Source organism: Stegodyphus dumicola, chromosome X1, assembly GCF_044657685.1.
Source record: "Stegodyphus dumicola isolate Sdum_Otavi_A_Nest chromosome X1, ASM4465768v1".
Lineage (NCBI taxonomy): Eukaryota > Metazoa > Arthropoda > Arachnida > Araneae > Eresidae > Stegodyphus > Stegodyphus dumicola.
This window is the reverse complement of record NC_140780.1, coordinates 88,229,819-88,256,479: the sequence shown is the minus strand read 5'-3', so window position 1 is coordinate 88,256,479 and position 26,661 is coordinate 88,229,819. Positions and strand designations below refer to the sequence as shown.

General features: G+C 33.2%; 1 protein-coding gene across 2 annotated transcripts in view; it reads right to left on the bottom strand.

Annotated features, from left to right (window-relative positions):
• Positions 1 to 26,661, bottom strand: part of LOC118186523 (uncharacterized) — a 512,903-nt gene that overhangs the window by 70,232 nt on the left and 416,010 nt on the right. For both annotated transcript variants that reach the window (XM_035356639.2, XM_035356640.2), the window contains exons 8-9: positions 24,011 to 24,233; positions 17,728 to 17,792 (exon numbers count right to left, since the gene is read on the bottom strand). In XM_035356639.2, the coding sequence (XP_035212530.1) occupies positions 17,728 to 17,792; positions 24,011 to 24,233 (288 nt within the window). The remainder of the gene's footprint in view (positions 1 to 17,727; positions 17,793 to 24,010; positions 24,234 to 26,661) is intronic.

Below are 26,661 nucleotides of genomic sequence, written 5' to 3'. Positions count from 1 at the left end.
AAACTCTCTCGTATATGCATTACACGAGGGAAAACGATGAAAACGCCCATGCAGCCAGTTCGTTTCCCTGGAATAGAACGTGGTCGGAACTAACAGTTTTCAACGACTTTACTGCTCCGCCGTCCCTTCTAAAATACATTAAATAAGTACGAAATGCTGAATCTGAGAGTAAGAAAAATTTAATCAGTTATGCAGTTCGCTTAAATAATATCACACTAAATGTAAACACAAAGAATAGTTAATTTGTAATAAGACTGTAGAGACATTAGGATTTTTTGGAAGCAAGTAAGATGAAAAATTAGCAACGCCTTCGCCGGGAATCGAACCGCGGACCTCTGGAATACCGGCCCAGCGTGCAGAACTACTACACCACGAAGGCACGCCAAGAAGGTGGGAGAAACACCTTATAAGACATTTAATACAAGCTGCTCCTAGAAGTTTTATAGTTATTAATGTCAATTAAAAAAATTTAAATTCCTAATAAAATCCTTACTGAACAAATCCGATATTTATTTCCCCGACTTTGAACTAGACGAGAAGTAGTTAAATTTAAAGATCATGTTCACAGGATTTAACTGCGTGATTTATTTTATTTCTGCAATCCATCTGAATTCGCATAGAATATGAACTACAGAAAATACACAAAAGGAAAACTTGGTGTATGAAAGAATAAAATAGTTAAAGGTAGATGAGAGTAGCTTAATTTCCTGGTTTTATTTGAATAAAACCTCACTTTTTCCTGAGTTTCTAGCCTGAGCAAAGAAGACTTGCATACGAGGTTTTATTTGATCTTTTTCTGAGAAGAATTCCTTCAACTTACTTTATAGGTAAAGAACTTTAAATATTCTACAAAGAAAGTATTTTTCCATATATTAAACAAAGTAACGGAAATGTTTTGTTCAGATCTACAGAAGATTGGTAGGTTTTATCCTTACTGCAACAGATAGTTTCTTTGAAAACTTTTAGCATGCATGAGAAGTTTTGGATTATGCAACTAAAGCATTTTGAACTATAATTCAAACTTTACTTCAAATAAGCTGGTTTCAGCTTATGTTAGTATGTCTTGGAGACTTAATACTTGCCTTATTCATTTAGCGTGTTATGACGGTTAAGGGATAAATTTCGTTGAATTGCTCTTAATCGACTAGTTTACTTCTGTTTCGAAATGTCATAACACTTTATTTTTCAACAATGGTAAAGTTTCTTCTTTCACTTTAGAAGCACGTTGAATAAATTTTTAAAATAAACTAATTTTGAGATCAACGAAAACCCCGCACATATTTAACCGCACATATTTAAACCGCATATATTTAAACAAACAATCAACAAATGTTATGTGACTGTTGTAAAAACAAAGGCTGTAATACAGCTCTCTGCCCAACGATATGGGAAAAAAGAAGCTTTCTTCTCTTTCTGATAAAATATTTTTAGAATTCCCTTTGGAAAACAGAAGTAATGGTTTTCGAACAGAAATTTAACAAAATATCAAAGCTTTTCTTTCAAGAAAGAAATTAAACAAGATTATATTTTCTATGTGACATATTTACTGTTTCAGATAAGGTCTTCCAATCTAATTAACGTAAACAATCTCAAAAGGAAGTAAAGTTTTCGCATTTATGAATTACACTGTTTTCAACATAAAGAGCTAAATGAAACTACAGGAAGCCATGCGTTTGCTGCTATGTGTTAAACCGCAGAAAAATAACGTTTGCTAGAGCTGCAACACCTCATTTATTAAATTATCAGATACGATGAAACACTATTTCACTATATCACCTACATCACATAACGCGCATTTATTAACAGATAAAGACAGAGATATGTATCCTTATTTACACGTCACATATTTTTTATTTACAATATATACGTATAGCTCTAAATACATTTAAGTAACCTGCTATTATGTCTATGATAGGAAAATGGTTTTACTTGGTTGTAAATTCACATTTAGAAGCAAAGCAATATTTGGCTTGTAGAGCGCAATAGATTCGGATACAGATAAATTCAGGGAAAAGAGTAACGTTACTTAAATAGGCTCCATACTTCATTTAGATGAATTCAGTAGACTGCCATACAAATATTCGAACTATAAAATAGATTGCTCTCATGTATTCAAAAGAGAATCTCCAGTGAGAAGGAGATAGCTCAAGGAAAGAAAATGAAATACTCGATTGGAGCATGTGGGCTTATTCAAGAGGGGCAATTCCCTTCCTCAAACACATAAAAGAATTTCATATCTAACGTTTCTTTGCCAATATTTTTGGTAGCAGACTTTATGTGAAGGAAATTCTATGAGAACGTAGATAGCGAGACAGCTGCTTTGTATTTCAAGGAAGACCGTCTTAGTAGTATGATGATGGTCACAACAGAGATGTGGATTTTGTGAATAAAGAATGAGATAAAATTAATATATGAAAACTTTTTTTATGTTGAAGAGTCATTGTGGATTGTATTAGTAGGTTGAAATTAATATCATTTAAAACCTTTAAAAAAATTTTATTTAGTTTCATATATATCATAAAATAGCTTCTTTGAGATGATTGTACCCTTATAAAATATTTTATGTCATTCAGCAAACAATAATCTCGTATAAATTATTTTATGCTTTTTTTACTAAAAATTAAGCTTAGTTTAAACACTGTTCTTTCTTACCTTTGATTCGCATTACATATATTAACTCTTTCGCATCGAGAGACGACCAAATCTGTTTTCAACAAACATCGAAAACGCCCGTGTTTACGAATTTGTCTTGGAATAGTTTTCCTTTACCCCTTGCTGCTCTTCGAGGTTTTTCTGCGGTTTCTTCCATTGTGTGCAGTTTCACCTTAGGGCCGGATTGCACCTGCGAACGTCAGTAGCTTTCCGTATTTCTCCTTTATTTGCTTCAAAAGAATAATTGACATGTCTTTTAACAACTCGCAAAACCAATGAGCCATACACTAACGTGGAGGGGAAAGAACTAGGTAGAAAATAAACGAGGCGTTGGGGCGGTTTGCCGTTGCCTGAATGAATGGGCGTTACGGGCGACTTCGATGCGAAAGAGTTAACGCAGACCAGAAGATTATTCAAAAACGAAGTTAACTGCAATTATTTCCTAGCTTTACTAAAAGCTATTTTGTTACTCGTAATTGCTAAGGTTACTCTAGATGTGTACATTGGATAGAGCTTAGTATTCCTCGGAGGCTGCGTAAGATCCCGTTCATCACCAAGGTTAGTAACATCCAGTCTGTTGATTAGATGAGTATAAAACCAGATGTATTATTTTACAGGATTTGAATTTGATATTTGTACATTTCAAAGCAGGTCTTGTAATTATTACTCGTTATTTCTGTTAAATAATCAACACTTTAGCTGTAAAACTTTAGCTACAAACTAATTTAGACATTCAAACATATTGGCATATGTTTATGACAATTCATAATAGCTCTTGCTCAGTGAACGAAACATGCAATATGAAATTAATAGAAAAAGGTCTTCCAACCTTGAACTATCCATTTTCTGGAATATGTATGCATAAGTATGAACCTGTTCACCTAAAATATGTAACAAACAAAAGTAGTTACTAATATCTTATACATTGTAGAGACATTAGGTATTTTTGGAAGCGGGCAAGATGAAAAATTAGCAACTCCTTCGCCGGGAATCGAGCCGCGGACCCCTCAATTACGCGGTGAGTGTGCTGACCACTACACCACGAAGGCTTTCCCAGAAGGTGGGAGAAATACCTTATAACATGATTAAAAAACGATGGATGTGAAGTTTTTAATCGCCAGATCGTATTTGTATACTTTTAATTTCCTGTGCACTCTGATTTAGAAGGTGAGTATTTGAACATTATACTAATAAATGAACAAAAGCATTTAATGGTTCCTGTCTATTTTTTGTTTCCAATAATTTCAATGATTTATCGAAAATGCTATTTTTACGTACTTCAATTTCAAACTGATTTAAGAAGAAGAGTGCATTTGATTCTACACATGAAAACATACCGCTATTAATTTAATATTAACTGTTTCATTCATGCAGAAGAAAAAGAATAAAAAAGCAAAAGAGAAATAATATTTTAGTTATTTAAGGCAAACTTTCCGTCGGGACTGGCAACGTCTTAAGAGTTATTTTCTTTCGATAATCTTATTCGATTAAGTAAATACTCGAACAATATTTCTTCTTATAAATCATTGCAGTTTGTCTCAAATTTTTGCACTTTATTTGTGTTAGCCTACACACATTCAATTATATTAAAGCTGCTGTTATTTTTTTAAATTTTGTTTTTGTATACTGTAAACAAATTTATAATTCTAAAACTTATGGAGACAGGATGTGAGACCTTTTATTCTAAATTATATCCTTATTTGGTTGTATAAACACATACAATTTGGTCAGGATGCCGTTACAGAATAATACAGTCAAGCATTTGAAATTAACAGATTTTACGCAAGAGGATATTAAACTGAAAGATCTTTTTTCTGAGAATTAAAAAAAAAGTTTGAAATTTCAAGCGAAATTACGACAGGTAATGAAATTAAATAATTTCTTACCTCATGATTTGTGTGACTGATTCTGAAAATGAATCCAAAATCATATTTGTAAGTGAATTCACAGGTATTTAATCAAGTAATATATTCAAGAAGTAGAGGGGGGAAAACCATTCTGTTGTATATCATGGCACTATGAAGGAAAATGCTGAGATTCTGGGGGTTTTGTAAGACGAAAAAGGGGAAATGTAGCTAATGCAGAGGTAGAAAACCCGGTCCACCGGTCAAATGCAGCAGTTTTAATTGCGGAAAATCTGTCATTTTGAAATCATGTGCTGCAACATTTTCATCTCTCTCCTCTCCGATTTTGAACGCAAAGAACCAAAATCAGCAGCATGAGTACGCATCTATTGCTACAGTGTATATATGCATAACTAATAAATAGTAATTCTTTCGGTCTAAATCTTTTCATTATTATGAATGAAAATCCAGTGTAATTAAAAATAATTGGAAGGGAAAAATGATAAAATTTGTTATTAAATAATATTAACTTTATAATTATTACTATTAACAGAACTCCTATTAAACATTTTAATAATACTTTAGTTTACCAATTAAGTGTGTAATTAATGTATTTCAAAACCAGGGAAAACTTTAAACACGTTTATCTTAACCTTTGGCGGTTGCAAGATTAAGCAATTTTGTTCTTCCTAAATATGCGAGAAATCTGTCAGTAGCAAATTCGTAATGCCAGTTGTGCATTGTGTGTACTGCAGTGGGTAGTTAATAATCATCAAAAGGTTAAAACTTCAATTTTCGAACCGATGGTAGCCAATGGTATAATACAACCATCCCAAGCAATAGTATAGTACAGAATATTAACAGAACAATTTTGCGAACAATAATAACAAGTTTGTTAGATATGCAGAACACAGATTGGGACGACAAATTAAATAAGTTAGAAAGAAAGATGAACAATATGATAAATAGAACTGCGAATAAAACATCCTTTGAAATGTTATACAGTTATTCGTCCAGATTTAATAATGACCCCTTTAGGAAGTTAGCAAATGAAGAAGCAGACACATGTAATAACCCATATGAAATGGAAGAACAAGTGCGATCAAGTATAGAAGAGCAATAGACAAAAATGAAGGAGAAAGTTGACAAAAAGCAATGTCGAACAGTAATTTTTGAGCAAGACAAAAATTGTTATAATGCTTTGTGCTCTGAAAATGCTGTAGCCTCTTAAAACACTTCCGAAATATAGTAGTAAAGCTTACCGAAGAACTGCTGAAATATCGAGACAAATTTATAACCACATAAATGTTAACCAATTGTACCAATTTTAGAGTAACAGAACTACTAGTAGAATGAAAGAAACGAGGACACTTCTTCACCGCTATAGTTCATGTGAATCAACTTCCGATGAAAAGGATACCAGGAAACGGATGACTTAGCTGGTAGAGATTCTTCGATGAACTCCCGAAGATACGGCCCTAATTATGGTATATTAGACAATGGCTAAGGTAAAAAATTCCTTTTCTTATTTTTTCATGTATATGACTAACTCCAAGAACTCGTGAACATTTAAGAATACTTAAAACTGCGAAAGACTTACCGTGCATCTTAAATAACTGATAATCAAAATGGGCAATATTTCATTGTTATTATTTTAGGAAGGTTAAATGCGTCCTTAATATTTGGAACTTTTATGGATTTACTAATAATTTAGACAGAGGTTTTGTTATTAGAATATCCTAGTGTATTTAAGTAACTTATATGTATTTAAGAGCATTCATTATTAGGTTCAGTTTGAGCATAATGTGTATTCTTTGTGTGGAAATAATGTGTATTGTAGGATTTTTTAAAGCAAGAGTCGTGAAAAATGAGCAATGCCCTCACCGGGACTCGAAGCTGGACCTCTCGAATACGCGTGAGCATGGTAACTTTACACTACGAAGGCAAGAAGAAAGGAGGGAGAAAATACCTTATATACTCCCCTTTTTAAAGAGCAACTGGGGATTAGAGAACTCAGTCGCCAAATCTTGGTAGTGAATAATTATCATCCACCACCTCTTATTTCGGGCGCCACTATGGAGCCATTATGTTATGAAGCAGAAGACGTGAAAAATGAGCAATGCCATCTCCGGGACTCGAGCCTGAGCCTCTTGAACACGCGCCGAGTGTGCTACCTTGAACTATTCATTTTCTCAGATATGTACTCATGAATGCATCACGAAAGCATTAAGAAAAGAGGGAGAAAATGCCTTATAGTATATTATAAAGTTTGTGTAAACGTAATGTGTACGTTTAGTTGAAATATAATGAGTAATATCAATTTAACATTAACGTCAAGCAAAGTCAAGTATCATTATGTTAATGCAAATGTGTAATAATTACAAAATCAAACTGCATGTGCAACAATCTAAATAAATTTATGTCAAGATAGCGCCGAATGTTGTAATCTGCCAATAAATGGTACTGTTTAAAAAGACGCCAGTAGATGGGGCAGGGCTTAGTTACAATAACTGTGTGAGAGAGAGTATGGGTGTGTATTAATAAATTAAAATTAAAGAAAAACTAGAGTGCGGTGGGTTTAAAGAGTTAAGCTAGATAAACCACCAGCCAATCATAGGAATGCTTAGGCACGGAACCTTTTCGTCTAATTTGTTAAGAACATGTAGCTCAAATAGAAATTAACATTCATTTCATATTTGCATGATACTAAATCTTAAACTATGTAAATCTGAATTATGTACACGGCTAGGAAACCGTTAGTATATTATCATTAACAACATTTTTGATTTATCAGGTAAATATTTAATAACTTACTAAATATTAAGTTATTATAATTTAATATTTAATAAGATTACAATATCAATTAAATATTGAAAGGAATAATAATGATTATTCTCACTGCCATCCGTTAAGATTCCTCGGACAGTAGACTACAGACAGAACAAGTGTATTAATAAATAAGAACATTTCTGATAAATTTTGTATTAATAAGAAGCCTAATACGCATTTTAAATTTTAAAGCATGTGTAATCCTTTTTATTTTATTTATTTGTTTCATCATTGCAATTTTAGTGAATGAATCCTTGGATGAAAAGATATGAGAATCTCTGAAATCAACAGCAAATCTACGCCGAGAAGATTCGTGTTGAAAGACATGAAAAGTACCCCAGATAAGAATCAAGGTAAATTTCTGCATCGCACATTTTTAAAAACGTTTACTTTCACGATAATGCGAAATACCAAAAGTGACAAGCAAGCACGCACGAATGCACAGGCACTTGTCAGAGCATGTTGTAGTGTTAAAAAAGTGAAGTAGAGCTAACAGGCATCAGTGTGTTCACTGATAAATGAAACTTGCAGCCTTCCTGCAAGGGTTAATTAAATGCACAGCTTTTACTTTTCGGTCAAAAAACCGCAATCTCCCCAATAGATACTACAGCGGTGAAACTTATCTCTAGAATAACTTGTTTTCGATAGCGGTACATTACTTTTTAGCCCCCAAGTTGCGATTTTAAGCTTGAAACGATCAATTCTGTTAGAAGAAGGCACGTCACGGCCAATTTTTCAGGGGCACACGTGTCTAGCGGCGCCAAACAGCATTTCTCCGTTCGGGTGCATTAGAGACAGTCAAATTACGTGGTCACACGCAACTCATAAACACGCAAGAAATTCAATTTAGAGCTTGCCAGTATACCAAAGTGGGCTTATGTTCTTTCTATTTTGATTTCTCTTTTCGTCACGGTAAGACGCGACGTCATTAATAACGTGCTCTGAAAACCGATGATTCTCTGAAATGGTTCTTTGAGGGAGGGACGGTATGCCTTTTACGTCAGTTTGGATTTCAAAGAATAAATAACGATCTTACCTGCGTTAATCAATCTGTTTCAAGGCATTCCTTGGTGTGACGTATTACAAGGCATTAGATCCTCCCTCCATTCCTTGATGGAATTGATAATAACTTGCGGGAAACCAAATTCGTATAGAAGAATAGACACTTTTTAGATTAAGTTAAAAAATCTGACTAAAATTAAAGTATAAATATTATCTCATTCTGTTGAAAATTTGGCTACAAAAGGGCATTTAATGCCTGACAGCAAATAGAAAGTACTGAATTTGTTTCAAAGTTGTTTACAATAATACATTAGATCTGTACTATATTTGCAGAAGAAATTAATGTATTGCACAGTTGTGAAATGCTTTTTATTAATTTCAGAAAGAAGAATATAATAAACATATTTTTTAATTTGAAAAAACCTTGACATATCTTTAAAGAAAGGTCTCAAGATGAAGGCCTGTGGTTTTAAATTTAAGAAAACGTACTGTTTTTAAACTTGTAGTTCATTAGAATATTTTAATGCTTTAATTTATTAGAATGTCCTTTAGAATGTTAAGCATAATTTTCCTTCCAAGAAAATTTCCAGGCCGCAGTTAAATACTAGGTTCATTTATAAGGTATTTCTCCTGCCTTCTTAGCATGCCTTCGTAGTGCAGTGCTCAGCACGCTCGACGCGTATTCCAGAGGTCCGTGGTTCGAATTCCCGGCGAGGGCGTTGCCCTTTTCACATCTCTCCTGCTTCGAAATAACCTAATGTCTCTACACATTTTATATAAGACATGCTACTCAAGAAAATCAACCGAAATTTAAGATTCTAGATGGAATGAATAATAATGATAAATATTATTCAGTTTTCTTGCGTAATAATCTTTGATAATGTACTGCGGTCGGTGACAATCCCCTACCTTCAGGCGCTGCCTAATGCAATTTTTCAGCGGGATAACGCCCGACAAAACAGTGCTCGCATCTGCCAACATGCTCTGCAAGGTATACAGATGCTTCCCTGGCCACCGTACTCTCCTGACCTGTCACCAATCGAATATGTGTGGGATGTGATTGGACGCCGTTTGCAGACTCTACCCCTGCCTCGTTCAGAAGATGAACTGTGGCAAATGGTTGAAAGGGAATGGAGAGCAGTCCCTCAGGACCCCATCCGCATTCTTATTGACTCTATGCCTAGACGTGTTTCTTTCTGCATCGCTGTCCACGGTTGTCCTACATCCTACTGAGCCGACGCCGTTCTCGCTCTGTATTCTGACTAATCATTTTGAAATAAAGACCATGAATTCCTGCTTGCTGTCTCTGTCTTTTTTCCAAATTTCGTCACTTTCTGACCACTCCTTTTTGGTGTTGCATTTTCAATGTTGAGCAGTGCATGTCGATATAATTCATTCTGAGAGCTGAATCAGATTATCTGATTGTGTATTAAGGATTTCGCGTTCAAATCCTAGTTGAGACTTAAGTAATATTGAAGAGCTTTTAGATTTCTTTTACATTCAAGCAATATTAGTACACCATTTCACTTTTTCAATCCTTGCTAATGTTTTCATCATCATTATTATTAAATTTTTTTATTAATTATTTTAACATTTCATAACCGTCCGTTCAATTTTACGAAGCTGGTGACAGGTTAACGACAGAAACCTAGATAAACTTAAGTTTAAATCTAAATTATTTTACTACTGTTAAACTTCTATAGAAATTCTTTTACCGGTAAATATTCCAGAGAAATAATTTCGAAATTTATTCCGAATACTAACTGAGAAATTTATAAATGATTATTAATATTTTTTCACGCGTTTAAAACAGTAGTTTCATTGAGCCGCGAGACGATTTTCTAGAGGTTACATATCCCAAATTATTTTTAATAATATATATATCTGTTTTCTAGTAATGTATATATTTAAAATAATTTATATATATGTAATTTTAGTCAGTTTTTATTTTAAATTCTATATTGTAAAGTATCATTTACGTAATATGGCTTTTTGCGCTGCAGTAACGTGCCGTAGCACTTACAGAAGTATGAAAGGATGAGATATTTTATTTCATGGGACCAAAGGATCCAAATGAGAGTTTGCTTTTGACGAAAGAATGGATACACAAATGTCAAAGAGAAGATTCTATTAATGTGAAGAGCGGAAAAATCTGCAGCGAACATTTTCTATGCAGTGTTTATGAAGATGATATGAAAAATCGCTTGTTTGAATAGCCGCAAAAAGAAACTGTTGAAATGGAATGCTGTGCCGAAAGTAAATTATGATGACAATAATAAATCGAAATTGATGATGACAATAATAAATCGAAATTGATGATGAAAATATTAAATCAAAATTGATGATGAAAATATTAAATCGAAATTGATGATGACAATAATAAATCGAAATTGATGATGACAATAATAAATCAAATTTTAATGATTTCGAAATAAAACTCACAAATGAAAATGTAGATCATCCTGAATGTATAAGGATAAACAAGAATGCATTGATAATTTGAAGAACAAAATAATATCCTTAGAAAATTGTATTAAATTGTATTAAAGTATTGAAAAATAGAGAAAAGAAAAATTTTAGAATGTTTGTTCAGCGACAAAGAAGGTGGACGACATCTAGACAGAAATTGGTATCAGAAATTAAAATCTCAAATAGCGAAATTTGGGGGTGGGAACACAAATCGGAGAATTTGGAAAAATGTCTAAAGCCTATTTTTATAAAGACGCAGATTAATGCATTATTGAAAAATAAGAAAAAAATCAGGTGGACTAGTGAAAATATTTCACATGTGAAAATGTCAAATTTGTATTACCAAACTTTTTGGAAATATTTTTAAGAAGTAGGAAATTTTGAGCATCTGAAAGAAATACAGTTTGTCATAAGAGTCATAAGAGTTTGTTTCATTGTCATAAGAGCTCTGTCATCTTAAAGCTATGATTTTTGGAAAGAAAAAAATTGGAATACCTTTACCTAGTATTATAACAATAGTATTATAATTACCTAGTATTATAATTACCTAGCATTATAACAGTAGAATAAACAACTACTCTCCCCTTAGCATGGTTTTAATTTTCAAGTCTAAAGTTAAGTAATTTGTCGTATAACAAATTAAAAGAGGGATAAGTTTTCAGATTTGCAAGGATTAAAGCGCAAAAACCCATGTTACTCTAATCAACGAAGTAGGAGATAATATCTGTTCTGTGATTTATTCCATCAACTTAGAATGGTGAGTTTTCAGAAATATTGAATTTGTTGCTATGCGACTAGACGAATCAATAGAGTTCTAAGGATAGAATGCATGAAAAGTGATTCAGTGGTAATATTTTATTTATCCTTTTTCGCTAAAAGAAATCTTGCGTGCAGCCCAGGACATAGTATGATTAATAAATACTTTCCAGTACCATTTTCTATTTCTGTTCTTACAAAAGCTAAAGTGGGAAAGTCGATGAAGTGGATGGTCTATCACTCTGACCCGTCAATCAATCGTGATAAAAAGATTCCGTCAATCATTTTTCTCCGAAGCTTTACAAGTTTAAAATGAAAAGTATAAGGTGATGTGTTAATTGATATCCAGCACTAAAAAGTTTAAATGTATCATTTTTATTATATATTTAAAAAAATTTCAAATTTGTATTACCGAACTTTTTGGAAATATTTTTAAGAAGAAGGAAATTTTCGAGCATCTGAAAGAAATACAGTTTGTATGCGCATAATATTTTAATTTACGAATATGCATTTTAGCTTAAAACTTTCACTAAGTGTGAATGGTATTTGCAGCATTTACAGTTTAAGAACAAACCGTTTAATTCTAATTTATTAAGCAAAAGTCTCTGGATTGACATTTATTGTATTAGGACAAAGCACGTAACGGTTATCGGCGAACGGAAGAGACGCTTTGTTAAACGACTTCCAAACCTCTTTGCTTAAGAAAGGGGCTTGTATTCAAGTTACGCATGGAGAAAACCTCGAATACACCCACGCAGCTAGCCCCTTAGAAGGGATTTCATTCCGAGTCAAACTAATGTTCAGAGGTCTTCTTCAGTGGACCGCTAGTCGTAGAAATTATAAAAGAACTAAAATATCCTTGCATTTACGTAATGGTACTTTTGCATTAAGATTCGAAATAACAAATAACCAGCATTAGCATTAAGGTTATAAGGTATTTCTCTCGCCTTCTTAGCGTGCCTTCGTGGTGTGGTGGTCTGCACGCTGGGCGCGTATTCTAGAGGTCCGTGGTTCGATTCCCGGCGAAGGTGTTGCTCATTTTCCGAATCTCCTGCTTTCAAAAATTACCTAATGTCTCTACAACGTCCTAACATTCATTAAACAATTATTTGTATTATGGCATTTATGTAGTAAATTTATAAATTATAGTGACTTTAAAAATGATTAAAAATGTGTTGTCATTTCAGCTTGAGTAAAAGCATGCAACGTAAAACTATACTTAGATATATAATGTTCCGCTCTTATAAAAGCGGAAGACTTGTGCGTTAAACTTCGGAGATAGATCTAAAGGCACATAAGACAAATAAGCTAAAATCTTAGAAGCATCTCACACATTCTGTCTGTGTTATCAAGTTCGTTAAAATGCACAATAAATGGCTTTGCATAATGGTTAAAAATTATATAGTGAAGATTTTTACAAGCTTAGTTGGATCGCGATTATAAATCTCTTCTTGTACGTATCTCATTTTAAAAGAGCACATCTCCTAGAAAATTGGCCATTAAAGAGATTTAATGCATTCACGCTATTGCTTTCCCTATGCAAATGCAACCGTGTGCAAGACATAAACTTGCAGTTGCTCTTTAGATTCAGAAAATTAAAAGGAGGCATATTCAAAAGTGTAGATTGAGGGATATTTAGGGAGCAGAACTGTATGAAAAATGGTTCAGATTTTTAACAATTGGCACAAATCTCAAAATTGTATCCCTCCCAAATATTTACATTTTGACATTAATATTTAATTTATTAATCATCCGATTTCTCTAATTCTTTACTTAAGGTAGTTTGTCCCACACCCAAAACAGTATGGAACATATTAGAGATCATCAATAAAACTTACCTAGTGTATCTGAACACTGAATATATTGCAGAAATAAAATGATATCTACACTTGATTTCCAAATCAAATGATGAAGTTGTACAACAGATTAAAACGCTTTCTTTGTATTTTAAAATATAATAACCCATTCCCACAGCTTTATGTATGGTATATGAGGTTTTATACTTGGAGAATACGAGACAGTGATACATAAAGTTTACAAGTTCTCTAACATTACCTTAGTTTATTTGTACTTTAAATTAACACTTGATTACAGCGAGGGTACTCTCATTCTCTACATCAGATTTTAATTCAAATCATAGAAAGGGACAATTTTGGATATCCATAGCGAGCACTCCTTGCATTTCTGCTCATAGATATATATATATATATATATATATAGTTGAATTCAGATCAGAAGATCTATAAACTGCTTAATATTAACATCATCTTATGAAGTATTTCTCCCGCCTTCTTGGCATACCTTCGTGGTGTAGTAGTCAGCATTCTCGACGCGTATACGAGAGGTCCGAGTTTCGAGTTCCGGCTAGGGCATTGCTCATTTTTCATCTCTTCTGCTTCGAAATAAACTAATTTCTCTACAATATTCATTTGCAAAGGATGAAATTGACATTCCTTTAGAACACGACATTAAAAGTGTCGTTAATTTTGATTAAAACCGTTAAACAGCGGGTGCAACTTTCGAAAACATTGCAGGATGCTTTTCCGTCCGAATAAGTAGATTCTCTACATACAGTCTTAAGAATAGTATTCTCTGTCATATTAAGTGAGCTTTAGTAATACTACTTTAAGTGAAAGATGACAAAATGTCAAGAATTAGTTTTCATAGGAAATTTCGACGAATCCAAAAAAAAAAAAAAAAAAAAAAATATTCCAAATCCCAGGTTCCATCAGGGACGTGTGTGTCTTCTATATGTTGATACAAGTGTTAATTCTGCGGTTGTAGCTAATATGCATCCGCCGCATTAGCAATATTATCTCTCAAAAACATGAATTATTTGCGTAATATTTCGTAAATAAATTTCTTGAAGCACTTATTCTCAAAACAATGAATTTTTGTTTCGTGCTCTCTTTAATTATATCTGTTGAAATAGTCTTCGGCTGTTGTTTCTCAATATAGACAACGTTTGTCTTTATGACACTACGTTATTATCACTAGTACCATATATCTACTATTTATTAAATTTATCTTCTAAAGGCCCTAAAAATCATGTAAAATTTTTGAAACTTCCATCTATAACTCAAAATATTTTCCTTGTTCATTAATACTTCCGTGAAATACGTATTTTTACTGATGTAATAAATTAAACTGCTACTAGATAAAGCGTAAATAAATAATCATAGGATTTAATCTGCAGTTTTAAATTATCTGTTGGTATTATGTAATGGTTAGTTATTTGTGCTTATTTCGATAATGCAACTTTTAGAAATGATTGAATATCAGTCTATTCATTTTTTTAATTATATAGTTCACGTATATTTGCTACATATATGCCCACTATCTAAGCAATAATGGAAAATGTGATAAATGTCTGTAAACAGCTATGCAAATACTCAAAAAAATTAGCTTTGCAAGTAAAATCTGAAATGTAGTGTTATGATAAGCAAGATAAGCAGTGAAAGAATATCAAACTTGAAACATTAATTTACAAACAGGGAATCTTTTGACTTCGTGCAACATAACTCGCATGGCTCATGTTTTAAATTCCATTAAAGCGTTAGATTTAAATTAACGCAACCATAGTCTAAAATTTAGTACAACGTGGACTAATGTAATGAAAGTTACTTTATATTTTCTACATTTCCGTCTAATTAGTGAAATTTGTTGTTGTTGTTGTTACTTATCTCACTTGTCTGGCAGTAACATCAAAGCAAGCCCACAACATTCATCATGGGAAGGAGTGCAAGATTGCGCTTGTCGTTGGCAAGAGCCTTGAGCAGCATACAGCTGACTTCTCTCAGTTCCGCCCCAGTTTTGATGGAGCGCACACAGGGATGGGACGAATCCGAGGGTCTTTCACCCTTCTTCTCCTACCAACAATCTCTCCAGAGGACTTACGTCTCGCCGCATATTTAGAGTGCCTCCATGAACGCCGCATATTTAGAGTGCCTCCATGAACGCCGCATATTTAGCGTGCCGCACAGACACTATACACATTATTTTAAATAAACACTGGATGCGGGGCGTACTGTGGAATTGCACGATATACCATAATAGGCAAACTCTACACCTTTTGAAAAGCTTCAGTCTATGCAAATTCTTATAAAACTTGCAACTAACCCCCCTTTTTTTTCCAAAGAGTTAGTATGGGAAGGCATTACTAGTTGACTTATGGTACATCGCTGGTGTCTCCCATACTTTTAACTTTACCTTTACCTTTACATTTGCAAACATCCATGCTTTCTCCGGCCCTTTGGCACGGCAGTCAGGCGTCGTTAACCACTACCCGGTTGGGCGTCATTAGTAAAATTTGGAACTTCTATCAGCTTAAACCAGTGTAAATGCCTAAATAAAATATTTAACTCGAAATTTTAAAGAACTTCCGTTTTCAGGATGATTTACAGATGCTCTGATTATACAATATATTAAAGCGGTTTTTATAGTCTATGAAATTAATTTACTGGAAAGAAAATTGAATTTTGTGTAATGCAAATGTTTTCATTACCTTTTATTAGTACCATAATATTAAAATGGATCATATTGAGATTCAATATTTGAGAAAAAATTATACATGTACCTTTGCTACATTTATTAATATCATAATACCTTTATTCTTGCTGTGGCTAATCAGATTAATCTGACCTAATCAGAGCAAGCCCATAAATTTACATCAAGGCAAGAAGTACAAGATTGCATCTGTCGTTGGCATGAGCACTAAATGGGCAACAGTACGATACTGCCCATTTCCTCCCCAATTTTAAAGGAGAGCAGCCAGGCGACGAGCCCGAGAGTCCCACTCCTCATCCTCTACCACAAAAACACTACAGAGAACGTTTGGCTTGGCATATATATTTTGAGTGCTTTCATGACGCACAGACACTATACATTTACAGCCTCCATTCCTTCTCCGAAACTTGAGCCCGATCCTATCCGCACGTAGCCTCACGAACTACTATACCGTCTGGGCGGTGTTCATTTGCTTTACCACCGAGTTTCGAAACACAAACATTTCCAGTATCAGCTGGACGGGTTACCAGTTATATCACGAGAGCATGCATGCAGCGCAGGCGATAATTCCTTTTAATTTAATACAATGCATTTCCCAGAAAACAGAAACATTTATCGATTAATAATTTTTAATTGATTTTAATAACAAAAACAACGAATTCTCTGGACACTATTTTACAGAAAAAAAAAATTGCCTTCTGTCGAACTTTTATAAAATTACTACTTCTTTGATTTAAATTTAATATATTCTTCGAAATGTAATAGTAATTGTTTAGTATAAATTTTGAGCCCAATTATTGTTAATATTTCTCAGAATAGAGTAAAATCATGTTCATATCATTCAATAAAATGTTCGCAAGGAAAAAAAAAAAAAAAAAAAAGCAAACTATAAAACTGTACAAAACTAACGATTAGGAAGCATTTATTAAGAATATAAGAACTGTCAGACTAGTGTCGTGAAGTACCACGCTGGATTTGCTTTAAGATTTAGATTTTTATTAGTTGAAAAGGATGTTTAAATTAAGATTTAAGATTTCTCATTCTCATAATTAATTATACAACTTAAATGAAGCTTAATTGTAAAAGAAATGAGAATCTAGTATAACGTTTAAACCTGCTGAAAGTATCGGGAACTTAAATGAGAGAGGTTTTTTAGGAACTTAAATGATTTTGCCTTTTGTTCCCGCGTTTATTCACAACTTTCGTTTTTACGTAAATTCTGTGAAAACTTCGGGGTGTCTAAAAAGCATACAAATGATTTCTTTCTTAGTCTTTAATTCTGTCATTATTCCATTTTTATTTTCTAATCAGGGACAGTCATTTTCTATCCTTTTATTAATGCGTTTAAAATAATTTTTTAACCATATTGACATCGAATATCGTGACATAATTCCATTCATTTACTTCAGAGAATAAATGTTTAAGCTCAATACTCAACTAGTCTGATGGAAATTGACCCGATACTTATGCTATTAGCTTCCAGCTAATCCGTGTATCCCACTAAACCGTTTAATGATATTTCTAGAAGACTTACATTAGGCAAATTTTTGAATCAACTGGAGAACCCACCACCTGTAATGACGCCGCATAAAGCTATCGATTTCTACATCCTCGGCGCGAGGTAATTAAGGGCATTTTGCTAAGTATGTATTTATTCAATAGACCTTACCTGTCTGGATTTCAATAATGTGTTTTTCTCTTTGATGAAACGTCAGGCATACGAAACCATTTGAGCTGAAAAGAGAAAAAAAAATCTATTATGATTAATTCGAAAAACATCGAGCAAGGTAAACATTGAAATGCTCATGCTAAATTACAAAAGTGTGCTTCACTTGTAAGAGCTCTTAAAATAGCTACGAATCACATATTTTACATGAATTACAATAGATATCATATTTAAAATAAATCACTTTTCAAATAACTTAAAGTACTTTATTATAATAGCTGAAAGAAACATGATATTTTAATGTTTACGTGCATAAGTATATAGGCTTAAATATGTTTGAATTTACTTCTTTTAAAGCTGCGATCTTTTAATTTTCATTTATTTTTGGAATATATTGGAAAGAAGTTCAGAATTCTCTTTCATTCTGATAAAGGATGTCTCTAATATTTTGTTCACTAAATGTCAGCCTATTTTTATGTTTATTGAAATTTTGCTTACAATGATTTATTATTTATCGTGTATAATGCTAATCATACCATACAGTCAAGCGGGAATATTATCACTTCGTAAACCAGATAAGAACTTTAATTGGAATCGAAATTAATCAATACTAAAAAAACCATGCAAAATATAAAAATTACACTCGTATGTATAAAAAGCCACTGTGAAGTCTCAGGTAAGGACTCTGAAAAGTAATTTGCAAAGGAGGCAGCACAAAAGAAAATAAATGAATTCCTTGATGTGCCGTTTCTCAAGACTTATATGAGGAATACACTAAGTATGCGCACACAAGAGATTTGGCAACAAGTGTGAGGCGAAGCGACAATGAGTCGTCACGAATTCTTTCCCAAAGTGTATAATAAAAACTTAAGCGCACATAGTTTCTTGAGCAATTCTAATCGAGCCATGGCCCATTCCAGGAATACTTCTGTGAGAGAAACCTGGCAAATACCAACAAATGCTAGTGTACAGAATTGTTTGATGCTAATCAGTATGTTTTCAAATGTCTCACAAAAGAAATCCATTTGAAAGGACCCTCTAACACTGACATACCATTTAGACGTCTTTTAATAACACACCGATACATACTGCCGAAACTGAAAAGAATTATCGAAAAACTGAACTATTATGGGCTTGAAATTTGCCAGGCAGAATAACGCAAGAAATTCTGAATGTAATCAGCGTCCACAATGCACTAAACAATACAAGAGGGTGTACAATTCCCTAAATCCGAAATTTGTCTAGATGGACATGTACTACGGAACACATCGTATAGCAAACACCCAACTGTGATATCAGGAATAAAGGAGTCTCATCCCCAACAATAGCCCATCAGCTCTTCCATTCAATCTCAGCTACATGTGTTATCAAAATAACAACCTTTCAGTTTAATTTAACACTAAAGTAACAAATATATTAGAAAACTGTATTTTAATTATTTGGCAGTATTTCTTATTAGTTTCGTAGTTACAAATATTAAACTTTAGAATAAAAATCTCTTAAATATTATGCATTTTTTCAGCTGAAGGAATAGTTTGATTATGTAAGACAGCTCAATTTATCTTCAAATTATCTACCTCTAAAAGTATCCGCGGCTTTCAATAAATTACTTATTTACCCGCAAAAAAAATATACTGTATTCTTATTTTGAAAATTTAATTCTATGTTCTAGTTTGTAGTAGTTTTGCCTTCAGTTGTTTTTAAATTGGAAGCTTTAATTTTTCATTCAAATCAACTTTTGTATATTGTGTCTGGATGATTCGAAATATGTGAACATGCATTAACAAATAAGACAAAAAGTGTCTTTAAATGGTTAGCTTTCATTTCATTTCTTTTACCTTAAGAATTTTTATTAGTTAATAATTTTTTTCATAACGTCATACAAAGAAAATTTCGATAAATATCATGTTTCAAGTTTTAAACGGTAGGAAAGGTTGAATCTTTCAATTTTATTAATTATGAAAACTTAAATTAAAATACTCTTTTATACCATGATAACAAGTGATTAGGCCGCAATAAAACAGTGAGTTACATTGCAGATCGAAGTAAAATTTTTGAGTAGCGGCGGAGATGCCGTAAGAAGTTTTCACTATTCGATTCTCGGCTACATCGTTGATATCGTTAGCTGTATCCTTTTTTTTAGGGATATATATTGTGGAAAATACATTTCCTAGTACAAACGTTTTGCATCTAATATTAGCCACCGAAATTTCAAGAATGCATCAGGAAATTTAGATCTGTCGTCCAACAATTATTTTGTTATTAGATTTATCTTCAGAAGATTTAAGCTGAATATTTTATACGAGTATTCGGAGGAAAGCAGGTAGATTTAAATTTAGCACGAAAATTTGGTGAATTTAAATTTGAATTCATTTTCCTCACCGCCACCAAAAAATGCTGTGAAAGGAAGAAAAATTCATGCTTGGCTAGCTTAGCGACTAATTAATAACTATTATGTTTATAAAGAACAGGAAAAAAGAGGCATTATAGCTGAAACAAGAAATTTTATGTGAGAAACAAATCTATGTGGCCAGCATTTACAATTATACAGCAGGTGAACACCGTATGATTCAATATGAAGAATAAAAAATAACATGAATTTAAATACGTGCTGGTGAGCGCATGCATGGATTTATTATATCTACTTTTTAAATAATACGAAATAAGAAGTCCAAAGCATTCAGCGATCAGATCTGAAGTAACTTGAGATAAAGAATGCAATGGAGTTTAAAATTATGTTGCTTTATTCTAGTGTAATGCTAAGATTTAGAGGCATAATTCTAAACACATCTTAAAATTTTAAAACTTATGTTTAGTTTCTTACATTTATCATTTATTATTATAAAAGTTTGAGCAGTATACAAATATTTTATAAATTAATACAGTAAATCACAAAAAGAACGAAGTTTACATATAAATTATAGGGTGATTTTGAACAATGAATTGAAAAATTAATACAATCAGAGGCACCTGTTGTCCACCTTTCTCTCGAATAGCAACAAGTATACACCTAGACAGTAATTCAATGAGCTGCCTTAACCGATCTTATTTTAATAGCTTTCCATACGTATATATTACAAATGTTTCACACGCCGTAAAAGTGAGTGATTGTTTGAATATACGTTCCAACTTATTCCACAAATTCTCAACGGAAAATTAAATCTAGTAAGATGGGAGATCCCATTAATGATACAAAGTAAATGGAACACTCATGCAATTGATTCTGTGCCAATTATGAATAATGGGGTGGGGCATTTCATGTTGGAAGAAGGCATCATATTTGACGAGAAGATGCTAACAAATGGTTATAACTGATCAGCTGTTATATTAACATAAAATATGAGCTTATTAGGAATCTCTCCAGTACGATAGGATATCCTAAGAACGTCCAAGTAACCGCTTTTCAAACTATTTCACTAGCGCTACTCAACCGTATAACACCAGTCTGGTTCAAATGATCCCTTTCTTCCTAAGGTTCCGCACGCACTTTGCCATTATCTAAATGCAGAAGGAACTCTTATTTATCTGAGCAGATAACTATATAGGAATACTAATATAGGCACACAAGAGATAATTGCCTATAAATGGGGATGCCTTCATGGAGGATTTTATAGCCAACTGCAGTGATTTCTTTTTCGCAAACACATTAGTCTATTCTGAGGTACTATTCCCCTGATTTTTCCCTCATGTCCAGTATCTACTACTGGATTCTTGCCATATTATTTTATCAATACAGCTTTTGTCGAATTTCACAGACTTTGGCATACTCTTGCTGCAGTAGTGCACAAAATACTCAAACGTTTGTATTCGCTGAAATCGAACATCCAGCTTTGCAATGAGTACAATTTTCTGCAGTTAAATTAATTCAAATCTTTATTTCTTCTTATGACAACAGTCTGTTACCTGTTGGTCCACCAGTGCCTGAGGGAATAAAGCGACTTAGGAGTTGTAGCTCGATTCGCTTTCAAATTCCAGAGAACGGACCGCCTCTCGGGTCTTTCCCGGTTTTTTCCCAATATATAACGTGAGTAAGAGGAAGTTTCTCATAGAATGCCCTCCGTTAAGACATTCCTTCCCTGATCAGGTAGCCTTCTTATGCTTTGCCATAATCAAATAAACCAAACGAAACTTAGTTTTATTTGCCTTCCTGTCTCTTACCTGTCTCTTATTCTGCCACTTACAAAGTAAGTCATATTCTCCTCAAAGCATTGTGGAACACATTCCTACACATTTACTCTTTCACAGAAAAGCTATGTGCAATCATATGTGTTTTTTAGAATTAGGATTGAAATAGTAGGTGTAAAACCCTTGAAATAATAAGTAAAACGCTAAAAAATTATGATTCTAATAAAAAGTAACTCATTCTATTTATTTGCTGCACAGTGCTTCCTGATGCTGAGATTCTCCTAAATTACAATCATAACACTACGCTCAAAGAAAGAAATATTTTTTATAACACAACATTTTTTGCTTCTTACTGCAGCATAATTTCAAATTTAGAATTTTATATCTATCTGGCATTTATAGGGTTAAAAACTAGTCTCGTCTTTGCCATTTTAAGTGCAAAAGAAATTATCTCATACTGTTTGAATTCATTAAACATTGTGATTCGATCGTAAAGCTGAATCGCATTTTTTTTTTCAAATGGAAAATGCAGAAACAAAAGGAAGAAAAAAAGGATATCTAATTTAAAGCTTGCTGCAAAAACAAATACAAAATTTAAGATCGTCGAACTTTTTGCACAGCAACGAGAAGAGGAAAACTTCTTCCTTTCAAGCAGAAAATCAGACTTTCTCAAATATTTTTTATTTAACTTTTTCCTGAGGCAAAAGATGACAAAGAATGTATTGTTCTGCGTCCAATTTACAGCAACCCATCCTGTCGAGATAAAAGTAGAGTAACAAATCGATCTGTTGCTGTGTAGTTATTTGGGAACTGATGCTGTAATTGATACGTTCAACTTCGAGGATCGATTTCTCTTTCACCTTTCACTCCTTTTCAACTTCACAGCTGTTGCTACTAGCAAAGGCAGTCAGTTCAAACGGGCATCAAGAACATAAATGTCCGAATCTAACGGGGGTATAAGATCACATTTTAACGATTACAAAAGGTTCCCTATAGGCCTATTTTTTTATATTCCTTTCGATGTATAAGATTTTTGAACTCTCAGTGTGAGTGAATTAAAAAAATTGCAATTCTCTTTTTAAACTCAGTTGAACATTAAACAATATTAAATCTTTATAAGCATGATATGAATAACCAGAGGATATGAATATCCGCTTAAATACCCGGAATGTACAAATATATATTCTTTAATGTGTAACTTTACATTGTTATAAAATACGAAAAAATTTTATGATGTAGTCTTTTTCATTCGTATGGGACAACGAATGAAACATTTATAACAATGCGTTTTGATCCATGCAAAATCTGTTATAATTTACATACTGAAGTATTATGCGATTCTTTTTTTTTTTTTTTTTTTTGCGTTGTTGTTACACCTGAATTTTAGTTACTTTGAAAAAAATAATATGAATTAGTATAACAATATTCGAAGAATGAAATTTCAAAATGGTCAAAATTTAGTTTAAAAATTTAGACTTTTAAAGTTTTCAATTAATATTTGCGATATGTACCTGTGATAATATCACGATAGGATAAATGATTTGTCACTACAAACTAGGCACAATGATTGGAATATTTAATCTAGGGAAAGTATGTGAGGGCTATAAAGGGCAACGTTGCCCAGTTTTCGATGGGAGAGCTTCAGAAGATAGAATTTTAAGATTTCATTCCACTCTTCCCGTACCATTCAAGAGGGCTTTTCTATTGATTCATTTGAAGTCCACAGTTTCTGCTAAAATATTAGGATATAAACGTCCAAGTCTTGAACTGGTTTCAAGTTTGGGCCCAATGAAGTTTTCATCTAGCCTCTGTTGGCAACCATACCTATCGGGACAGCTAAAAGTAAGAAAATTTCATAATCCTCTGCAAATTATCTAGGGACGATTAAAGTTGAACTTCGATTAACCGTTGAAAATAACTCACTTGGTAATAAAACGTCTCCGAGAATACGATGATTCTGCGTTTAATCCCCAGTCTGAGTCACGATATTTACAGACATATCCAAATCGACATTTTGTTGATAAGTCTATTTATTACAAATTTATTGCAGATGCATTGCACTGCATAATTTATGTATTATTATGGATTCTCATGTGATAGAAATTTCTAAAGAAAATTGATTAATAATTTTAATTCAATGCTAAAATGAGTTCATACTTACCAGCCTTGCATACTGTATGCTACAACTGTTGTTGAATTTGGAGTTGATGATACTTCGTCAGTGCAAGTAACCTTAGTCTCCGGATGATCTGAGTGTGCGTGTACAATGCGGTAACTTGTATTTCGATGGCTGAAATAGTATGTCATACGCCCATCTAATGTGTGCCAACGGTGAGGCAGTGTTACCCAAGAAGGAAACTGGCAACCCGATGTCGGATGTTTGGCTGAAAGAGAGCATTAATATTAAATGCAGCACTTAGGAACAGAACTGAAAATTTTCTGTTTACTATAAAGGAAATGATGCTATAAAAAGATACTTGAAACAGTTCTGTAGTAGAAAAGTATTGAAGAAACAAGTTTAAGCAAAATGGACAACTTTCAGTGCAGAATGAAACGTAAATATCCCTGATGGAATTTCCTTGTACATTTACAGCGCATGTGTTTTTCTACTCTCCATTTCTTTTCATTCACCCCATAGACTATCCTTTCGTATCGGCAGAAAAACATATTTAATGGAGAGCTTCAAAGAGAAGATATGCCCACTGACAGCCTTCGATCGTGTTCACTGACCTGTATATAATGCATATTTTATTTCTAGGCCAGTAGCAAATAAATATTATAAGGAATGAAAGCTTACTGATGTTATAGATTTATTCTGTCTACGCCGATACTAGAGATAAGGGAAACGTAAGGAAAAGTATTCTTTGGAAATTCACAAGCAGCGGTTATTTATTTGTACATAAATGCTTTTATGTTCTTCCTAAATTCAAATTCTAAACTTTTCTTGCAGTACTGTTCATGATAAATTCCATGCAATTTTACTTACTAATAGGATACAAAATATGTAGAAATTCAAATGTATTGTTTTTTCTAATTTTCTATGCTTGATTTGGGTTTTACTAAATAGTGTTTCTTTACAATTTGTAATGAAAGCCAGTATTTGAGAGATTTTTTACTAATATAGTAGGTAAACAGAAATAGTGAAGGCTTTATAGTAAATAAATGTTAGCCCCTTTTCTTATAACAGCGAACCTTTTCTGTAAATCAGAGGGTTTAACGCATAATAGTTTAAAGAACAAAATATTAACGCAAATATTTCATGAATGCACTTGATTCAAAACTTAATACTTCGTATTGTAAACAGATTTGTCTTTGTTTATACGTCCATTTATTAAATAATACACTAACATTTCTTATGACATCAGTACCATAAAAATGCAGCAAAACTGTCTGATAACTATGACTAAGAGCTTAATATTAAAACAATTTCATACTTGATTGAAATAATAGTAAATACTCACAATCGACTAAAATAAATGGCCATTATTAGTTAATACTGGTCGTATTCTTTTGTAATAGTACTGAATTCCGCACGAATTCTAAACTGAAAAGCAGTAATTTATATGTCTTAACTACTTCCTTGATCATTCTATTTATTTTATACCCGATCATTAAATAAACTGTACCAGAAAACCGGTTTTCGAATAAAACTCAATATGAAAGCTTATTAATTTATCATTTGCCAGTAACTTTGTTACTAACTGTTCTTTTACAGAGAAAATGCCACATCAAGAAAGAATGCTTGAAATAAGACAAAACGTAATATGTTCCGATAAACTGCTCTTGATTTCAAATTATGACATTTGTCGAATGTACGAATTTCAAGCTGATTTTCTTGTAATGAAGCCTCATTTTGGATGACGCAATCATAAAATCTACTATATGGAAATTAATCAAGCTCCCCAGTTCACATCCATTGTCGGTCACTCTAATGAAGCCAAATGATATCTCACATATTCAGATATCGCCTAATATGAATTGCCGGGCCGCTACTTTATGAGGTTGTTTTTGCCTGTATATGCTTTATTACGCTCAATATTTTTAAGCACTATGCCTTCAAAAATTATTCAAATTTCCTTACCTTTAAATTCGAAACATGTTTTGCAACATGTTGGGTTCCTTTAGAAGTGAGGCGGGATATCAGATATTCACCACTAGCCGTACTGGTGTAGTGATGCCGCATTACATGCTAAGCTTCGCTAATTTTTAAAGACGAACACCCCGGTGGACGGTCTCCCACTTCTTCCCTACCAACAAACAACACGACACCGTGTTTGGTTCACCGTATATTGAGAGTCTGCCATGCAACACAAACATACGTGCCTTCTGTGTGATTCATACACGAGTCTAATGATTCAACAATCCGTTGCACTAGCCATTATACTGATCAGGGCGGTTGTTTCCCTGCGTCAGATTCAGGTTAAAGCAAAGCCGGCACCTGGCCATCAAGTAGGCATATTAGGGGCTGGACCTTGCTGTGTGCTAAGTTTCCGCCCCAGATGGAATTCCAAAAAAGAACATGCCGGGGTTCAGTCTAGGGGTTTCCTAGCCCTCTTTTCCTACCACTAACCTGTCAAGATGATTTCAAATCACCTCTCGAGAGATTTTTTAACTCGCCATGTGTTTAGAGTGATTTTTGTAGCGCAATCGCTATACGATATTCATATTTGTTCATGGATTCAAGCTTGGACCATTCTATATGGCAGTCAGTTTCAATATCCACTATCCTGCCTAGGCACAGTATTCCTGCAAAAGGTACAGGCAGAAGTGAGCAATACCCAGAAACTCACTTCTGTTGATATAGGTATACTT